At 34.2% G+C, this 9056-nt stretch overlaps 1 protein-coding gene across 1 annotated transcript; it reads right to left on the bottom strand.

Annotated features, from left to right (window-relative positions):
* Positions 1 to 2961: 2961 nt before the first annotated feature.
* On the bottom strand, positions 2962 to 9056 carry LOC145587377 (putative receptor-like protein kinase At2g42960). Its single transcript, XM_081644112.1, has 8 exons — positions 8794 to 9056; positions 7407 to 8168; positions 7216 to 7320; positions 6936 to 7058; positions 6556 to 6726; positions 6322 to 6451; positions 5934 to 6143; positions 2962 to 3519 (listed from the first exon to the last, which is right to left on the bottom strand). The coding sequence occupies exons 2-8, from the start codon at positions 8084 to 8086 to the stop codon at positions 3379 to 3381; spliced, it is 1560 nt and encodes a 519-aa protein (XP_081500238.1). The 5' UTR covers positions 8087 to 8168; positions 8794 to 9056; the 3' UTR covers positions 2962 to 3378.

Here is a 9056-nt window from a genome sequence, read left to right as displayed (position 1 = left end):
TATATAAGTGTCTATGTACACGAGGAATAAATTGTATGTTGGTGTCTTAGTGCACTTAAGGTGTTTTTAACACCGAGAGATAGAATTTGTGGCGCTTTATGCGTTTAAGGTGTCTTTGACACCGAGGTAGAATTAAAAGGGGTTCAACATTAAATATTATATGATCACTAATTATTCAAGAATTAAATTGATATATTGAATTGTTTGATTAATTATTGTTGATTGAATGATTATGGTTTGAGGGTCATCATCAAGTTTAATAATCTGTAAATAACGTAAAGTGAAAGAGATTACGCACCAAAACTCTTGGAACGTATATACCTTGAGTATGAACACATGGGGGGAGTTATGGGGTTTTATAATTAACAATAACTTCTATTGGAGTACAGGACGCTGTACATTCCTTTTATTATTATTATGCGCAGGAATTCCGCCACTTACGAGTGGTTTTTGATGCTGGCACGGTTAGCTCCCGTGTCAGTAACCTCGATTTATTTGGGGGAGGTTAGTGGGAAACACGTTCGATGCGTAATCAACGATAAATAAATTATTTAGTGTCTAGTGAGAACTTTTATTGAATGTTGTATGCTTGAAAAACAGGTGCAACAAGGTAAGTCGTGTGTTGATAGGGAATTGTATGCTAGTGTGTTAATTACGCTTATGTACTCAGCTTTGCTGATTTTGTGTTTGGTGTGTTATTGGCCTTGTCTTTATCATGATCCTATGATGACCCATTTTCAATGGAGAGTAGTGGAAATAGGAAGAGATAAGCTTTTCAGGTGATGAAGCATTTTTATGAATGGGCATGAGTGAAGAGCGAATCATGCTAGTTTCTATAAGTATATGATGTGTTATCGCTTTAATTAATTGTGATATTATTATTATGCATGACTAACATAAAAGTTTTGAGTTCGATTTGGTTTTTAATAAAGGCCTATAAAGGTTCCAAGTTGTAAGTTGATTTTATTTTATTTCGTTTGACTTTGGTTTGACTTTACTTTCGTTGATGGACTTTCCAAGTTGACTTGTTTTGACTGGTTTTGAAGTTTGTCTTCCGCTATGTGTCTTTGATAGTTGCCTTAGCCGTTTTCACGGTGGCGGTAATATCTTAGATGTTCCTATTTAAAGTTTTAAACGGGGGCAAAACATGTATTTTAAAAGAAAGGAATTTCTAGAGTGTTACACTTACAAAACTTGAAAACTAGTCAAGTTTATGTTTAACATTCTTTTACATATGTATTAGTATACTCGAATTATTAGTATTTTGGATCATCCTATTTGATATGAAAAAATATATCTGATTCCAAACCTATTATAAAAGATCTAAAAAAATACTCGTACGAGCTTATTGTTTAAAGCCTTGAATAGGGGTAATATTTAATGTATTTTTTGAATAATAAAGGTTTGACAAATATAATTGTTAAGTAATTTTGAGTCTTGATATTATGAACATTCTTTCACAAATGTGTCTGATTTTTTTTTAAAAAAAAAATAAATAAATTAAAGGCGTTGATAAAAGGGTTTTAGATGATACGGTGCCCTGCCATCGTAAAAATCTTAGCTCCACCACTGTATATATGTATCACATACTAATAATTTTAAGGGTAGACATCAATTAATTTTATACTTTAAAAAAATATGTTACATAAGTCATTTAACTTCAATTGAATATCATTATTAATGAATTTTGTTATTATGAATCCATAGTACGGGACAACTAGTTAATTATAGCATAAAGAAAAGAACATAAAAATCTAAATAAAATGATATTCGCATAGTGTAGCATAATAAAAATACTCCTATCTCTTTTTTTTTATACGACACGCGACACTCAAGAAAATTGTTTGCTAGTTACACAAAAGCTTACTTGCAATAGCAAAGTATTTCTAACAATAACAATAAATTAGACTCAATTCTAATCAGTGACGGTTTAATGGAAAAGCAAATTGTATAGAAGAGAAGGAAAAAAAAAAAAAAAAAAAAAAAGTTTGTCAGTTTCTAAAACTAAATACTGAGCATGACGTGCATACTTGCAATTTATAAATTCTAAGGATTCTTCCATCTCCATTAAAAACCAACATTTGATTATAGTTTATCAATAATAAACCTATGAACTAGTACCCTACGACAATATATACATATTACTAGGTCCATTAATTTTGCATCCGTTACTCAAATCCTCTATTAAAGAAGAAAAAGGGAGGAAAAAAAAAGAAGATTAAAGATAAAAACTGAAAAATTAAGTAAGGGTCTGTTCACATTTACTGAACTGAGCTGAACTGAACTGAACTGAACTAAACTGAACTGATCTAATTGAAGCTAAACTGAACTGAACTGAATATTTTATGAGAGAAGAAAATTAGGAGCTGAACTGAATTGATTGGAGCTGAACTGAACTGAACTGAAATTAAGCTGAAATGAACAGGCCCTAAGATTAATTATAAGTTTATCTTTCCACCAAATTTTCTAGTATTAAAAAGTTGAAATTTAATTTCTCTTTTTTTTTTTTTTTTTTTTTTTTTGATAAGGTGTATTATAAGTCAACTAAATGGATAGATATGATGAATTTTATTAAATGGACGGTTGAGATTCACTCAGTTACAATGACCACAATTTTATTGTAGCCATTAGATTATGGGAGATGAAAATATATATGAGTTGTGTCAAATAACTCAAGTTAGTGTTTTGAGTAAGAGAAGGAAGAAAAATGAGAGATTTTTAGTTTTACTCGACCCTTAAGCCTTGTCGCCTTAATCAAGCATTAGGATGCTCATCCAAAGTCCGAACTCCCCAAGTATCATCGATGTCCCATTGTCTTCATAGAGTCTAATCACGTATAAGCTGAGTAAAGTTCATGCTAGAACTAATTCAAAAAACACAAGGCAAGCCCACAATACTTGTTAATTTATCATCCTCTAATTCGTCGGTGCAAGACAAATTATATGAGGGTTCATCTTAACATATCTTCAAATATAATTTATATATAAAAATCTTCAAAATACTTCGTACATAAAGATGAATAAATACAGATGTTAAACTTTGAAAAAGAAAAGCAACAAAAAAAATTAAGTAAATAAATGCAAAGCTAAAACGGGTAGAATCACCTAGGTTCCACCATGAATGAAAATTAACTTTATATCTGATGATTTTCTGTACATAGGTTTCTCTCCTCTTCTTAGCATTTCCAATCATTCCCCAGCTTCCTGTCCCCCCTCCTGTCCCGATTCCCGGAAGGTGTCTTACTAGGGAGGCACCAGCAATCAAACAGGATGGCTGGTAAACCAGTCACAAGTATTCGTTAAGCGTCAAGATGAGTGGCTGCACCATACATTCTGGAAAAAGTGGCCAATATTAGCAAAACCATGTTACAGTCAATGCCTATACTTGACTAGAACTAGGTGCAATGCTATCAGTGTCTTCCACTCTACTAATACTAATTTCATCACCGACTGAACTACCAGTATCCTTCACACTCTCAAATTCCATGCTCGTTGTACGGCTCTTTCTATTTCTACGATCCTGCAAAGAACACCCTTTAAAGTCAGATAATCTCAACAGATGCAACTAGAAGACCTGGTCAGATAGTAAAAATTGCGCATATGGAGAAAATTTGGTCACAGTTAAATACGACTTCTAAACAAGAGTAATGTGTTCAAGCTCCTGATCTGCTGGCTCTAAAACCATGAACATTCGCTAGTTTAGGATTTATATTTCAACATAATAAGATCTGTAATGAGCATCATTCTATTTTGGAACCAAAGCTCCATAAAATCCACTCCGCTCAAGGTAGGAGCTTTTCTAAAGGCACTGGTCATGGTATCAAATGGTTCACATGTTTATATGCAATGGGGAAAAGTTACAAAAATTGTTTTCCATTGTCAAAAAGGTATAAATGTTTCAAAAATAATCTTGGAAAGAAGCTCAGTAGCTCACAGCATCAATTTCTGCACAAAATTCAATACATTCTATCTACAAGTTTGTCATCCTATGTATATGATCCTTGGTTCCTGGTTTCTACACATTCACACTCCCTTTTCCTTTTTCGTAAATAGGGTCTTCAGAATTTTAGACCAGATAAACAGAATTCATTTTGCTACTAAAAGACTACAAACTAAAGGATCATAAAGCAGGTTATTTTCCCATGAATTGTATAGCTCATTGGTTTCGCTATATGTAAAACAGCCTTCATGTTGCACTCCATCCCAAATGCTTTACTCATTGAAAATTTTAAGCAATGCCTATGAGATATTATTGTCTATTTAGCTCAGGTTGGTTTTTTTATTGGTGTCAAAATATATGTACACGCTATAAAATCACACCCTAGCAGCTTCTAACTCACAAATTGAAATTAACTATTAGCAGAAGCAATTTAATTCCTGAGCACGCCAATAACCAATATAAGGAGGTTCAAAAGTCAGAATTTTCTCTACTTGAAAGCTCCCAAACCATATTGCTGTTTCATAAACTAGTACTTGACTCAACTTCTAGCCTTTAAGGTTATGAGAACAATTCTACCTCTCAAGAAGTTGGATAGCGCATTTGGACGACTCTTATAAGCACCAAATTACTAATATAGTCATATGCATGTTACAATGATAAAGACACAACCACCTCTATTGGATCTTATTGCTTGTAGTACACTGAAATTCAGAGCATCTTAGACTCCAAAATGGGGCATTTTGTGTTATTGTCTCACAAAATAATCAGTAGATTCATTCCCCTCCCATATTCTATCTAGACTGAGTAGATGCAAAATTTCAGGTACAAAAAGTTAAAAGGAAAGATTCAATGAAGCTTACGAACTGATGAAAAAACACCAAATGACAAATTGTTTGCAAGGGAAAGCAGTAGTTGGGCTCAATAAGCTGAGTAACAAGATGTAAAGATGAGGGTCTTATAATTGTTAAGGCACAACAGCACAATAAAATAGACTGGGTCGAAAACCATACAAGATGGAGTTGAAGAGGAGAAAATGAGCTTAGCGGTTTTCAATGACTTGGTATTGGCTCTTCAATCTCAAGAAAAAACAATCGAGTGGCTGCAGTGAATCGTCCACACAAAGCAGCCCCATGACAAAAACTGATCCAAAGTCATCCAAGAAAACCCATAAAAAAGTCTCAGTTGTGTCCTAGATCCTATGTACTTTGATTATGAAGCTTGGTAATTATAAGCTGTTTCTTAATTACATATCATCATGGTTTTAGCCTCAACAGAATCTTACTATTATCAACCTGATTCTACAATGTTGACCTGTCAAGCCGGAAATCTCCAACCTTGCTCCCTCTCCATTCATAACATAGTTGATCGAATTAGTTATCTTAGGGTTTAAAAATTAATAGTCTATAGGGCTGTAGGATTTTATAGTCAAGCATAACAAATTATACCAAAATCAGCATATACTAGCAGTCTTAACATCACATGGTCATGAACAATTTCTGGAACAATCTTCTAAACGAAGTAGGAAAACTTATAAATGCTTTAAATTATGCCTCATCCTAGAGATGCAAAGTAAGGTAATTCAGTAGATAAAAATCAGCCCATTGGTGAGATAGATCAAATATAGCATCAGTTACGCGTTGATCATTGTAATTTGAGAACATCATGGGAGAAGGGGGAAAAAAGAAGATTTTGACAATGTCTATAGGAATGAGGCAGTAATTCCGACAATCAATCAATCAAAGCCTTAATCCCAATAAGTGGGGTCGGTTGCATGAATGAACCAAAAGTGATTATTCTGTATAGTCATCCACAAAAAAATTCCGACATATAATGTGGAGAAAAAATTTACTTTTGCATGACAAGTTGACAACAAGTTAGATTTTTTTGGTTTCTATAATTGCAGTCTAAAGAGACAGCTCAAGATCAATGAGAGCATCAATCATAAGTAAATAACAATCTAAAAGATGCAGTCAGTGACAGCTAGAGAAGCATACCTCACGATTTGGAACCTCATCAGCATCCAGCATTCTTACAACCTGACTCATTTTCGGTCTTTTTTCAGGGTCAGGATCAATACACCTAAGTGCTACAAGAAGCGCACGTTTCAGAGCACGAGTTGTAGGTTTAACTTCAAGATTCGGATCTACAACTTCCTCAGCCCTTCTAGTCCCCACCATGACTTTCAGCCACTCTACAAGATTGACCTATCACAAGAAAACGATTATCTACATGAACAACTGTGCACAATATGATAGTGTATTTATTATCTTAAATTCTTAAGTATGTACAACTAATAAGGTTATCAGCAGAGAGTAATGAATATGAACTAACAAGTGATTTTGCAACTACAATGAGCATTCATGAAAGCATAGCTTCTGATACCTCATTGGTAGGCCGGCTATAATCTACAGGGTCCCTTGCAGTTATGGCTTCTAAAAGCAAAACACCAAAACTATAAATGTCACTCTTCTCATTCAGCAGACCACTATTTGCATATTCTGGTGCCACATACCTGTAGTTCATAGCAGTGTCAGCGGCAAGATCAGAAATTTACACTAAATTGCTAAAATATGAAATGCTGCACTCAGAAAGATTAAACACAATAACAAAACTAACCCGAAAGTCCCCATTACTCTGGTGGTTATGTGACTTTCTCCAGAATCCAAGAGCTTTGCCAATCCAAAATCAGATACTTTGGCATTGAAATCAGTATCGATCAGAATATTGCTTGATTTTATGTCCCGATGAACAACTTTTGGTTCTATTGATTCGTGCAGATATGCAAGCCTGCAACCAATAGACACAATTTGAATCTTGTATAAATCTGGTTTACAGAACCAGTTTGTCAAATATGAATCTTGTTCATTAATGCAATAATTCTTTCTTCCTAATTTTTTTTTAATTTTCCATCCTACCAACAGGATATAGCAAGATTAGCAACTAATAATTTATATCTTCATGATACATGTTTGCAAAGAATGGTAAGATAAACTTACGCCTTAGCAGTCCCAAGAAGAACCTTTATGCGAGCCTCCCATGTAAGGGTACCATGATGACGCATAGCTCCATGAATCCATTGCTCCAAGTTGCCATTGTTCACATATTCATAAACAAGCATCCTGGAAAACCAATTCATATCTAATTTATACTTGGGCAGCTGGGCCAAAAGAAATTAACTTATAGCAGATAACTTGTAAAAAAAAATTCAGCATTGCATAATCATAATCATAATCATGAAAGAAAATTCTATCTACATCAAGATTAATGGTGAGTCACCTATGAACTCCTTCAATGCAATAGCCCAAGAGGCGCACTAAGTTCTTGTGTCGAACATGACCTATAGCTTCAACTTCTACCCTAAATTCTTTCTCGGCTTGCCCCCTGTCAATAAACATTCAATGGCAATCAAAATAATAGCATAAGAATATGCAGGCCTTAAAAATCTTTTGAATCAGAAATTTACTTACATATTATTCACTAGTCTCTTAACAGCTACTTCAGTTCCATTGACTAACAGCCCTTTGTAGACAACACCATAACCACCCTCGCCTATAATATTAGTTGCAGAGAAATGATGAGTTGCCATTTCCAGATCCCTAAGAGTAAACCAGTGTCCCCAACCAAGATGTGATATCTCTGGCAAACCAACCAAAGGAGAAGCTGTTGGAAGGCCATAAGATGAAGCATGCTTTGGAATGGTGCCAAAACTTCCATCATCCCCAGAATGTGAGCTGTATGCCCTATCGTGGTGATGAACCGAACTGCACTGGCTCATAGTTTCAACATCACTGGACTTGCTCCTACCCAAATAGGCAAACATCTTTCCTGAATTTCTGTCACTTGATTTATCATGTACATTGATGGATAGATGATGATTATTATTATTATTAGTATGGTTATTATTATATTCCCGAGGACCCGGAGCCCCAATTCTATCAACCCTTATATCCTTTGTAACATTTGGAATCTGAGAAACGGAAAACCTGTCTACCCTTCTTGACTTCTTCCGGAATGTGAACCATATACATAAGATACAAAGAATCACAATTATAAACAAACCAACACATAATCCTATCAAAACCCACAGCTTAAGACCCAGAATTGTCTTCTGTGAAAGTTTAGCACTCAATGAGCTACCCGATGACATTGTTAATCTTCCGCCAATACGAATTGCCTAATTAGCTCACCCTTATTTGAGTCTACAGGTTGCACAACCTAAACATCTTCACCTGTTACACCACAATGTTGCTTCAAATTTCACACTTCTATAATGTCTAATTGTTCATCAGCCAAAAAGAACAATATGATCCCCAACAAACTTCACTGAATAGGCAGCATATACTAGAAATCAGTACAGTTATTGTCAAATTAGAGCTAATAATATTACAAGAAAACCTAATGAATAGCACATTCTTTAATTACAGAATTGTAAACAAGTGACATTTTAATTAGCAATTTCACCCATCACTTGTAGGGAAACTCCAAATTAAGATGAAATTGCAGCATAAAATGCCCTAAATCATAGTAAAAATCATTGAAATTACTCAAATTTTCCAAATATAACAGAGATCAAATTCAGAAAATAGCATCACTTGTGCTTGAAGTCAAATGAAAAAAAGGTCAATGGGGATGGAAGGAAAAGAGGGATAATACAACTACAGAAAAAAAATATATATACACAGTAAATTTAATAATAATTGAACAGTAGTTTTATTTTTTAGATGTGTATAAAGAGTCGAGTATAGACGGGATTCGATCCGAGGTATTAATTATCGACCCAAAAGACTTTAACCAACTACGCTAATTGTGACATTGATAAGACAGTAATTGAAAGAGTGAAGGAAAGCATTATACCTTTTTAGCAGGGAGATGAAATCTTAACCTAACCACCTTGATCTTCTTCCTTAAGAACCCAGAGAAGCAAAAAAAGGGGTTGCTTTACACCCAAAACAAACTCAATAAGCATAGATAGGCCAATGTAGACCTAAAGCAAGCTAGCAGTACCCAACAACAATAAAGAAGAAAGGTCACACCTTTGAAAATGTAGAGTAATTTTGAAGGATTCAATTAAAACCCCACTAAAATTATTTTTTAAATAATCAAAAAAATTGATTAAC

The sequence above is a fragment of the Chenopodium album genome, chromosome 17 (assembly GCF_948465745.1).
Source record: "Chenopodium album chromosome 17, dcCheAlbu1.1, whole genome shotgun sequence".
NCBI lineage: Eukaryota > Viridiplantae > Streptophyta > Magnoliopsida > Caryophyllales > Amaranthaceae > Chenopodium > Chenopodium album.
The sequence above is the reverse complement of the archived record's forward strand: the minus strand, read 5'-3'. Positions and strand labels throughout refer to the sequence as shown.

Bases quoted from the DNA above. Each gene is read 5' to 3' on its own strand.
- LOC145587377 (XM_081644112.1), bottom strand. From the start codon at position 8,086: ATGTCATCGGGTAGCTCATTGAGTGCTAAACTTTCACAGAAGACAATT. The intron at 7,321-7,406 runs GTAAGTAAATTT...GTTTATTGACAG, and splicing joins AAGAGACTAGTGAATAATAT to GGGGCAAGCCGAGAAAGAAT. The intron at 6,727-6,935 runs GTAAGTTTATCT...TATTGGTTGCAG, and splicing joins CTTCTTGGGACTGCTAAGGC to GCTTGCATATCTGCACGAAT.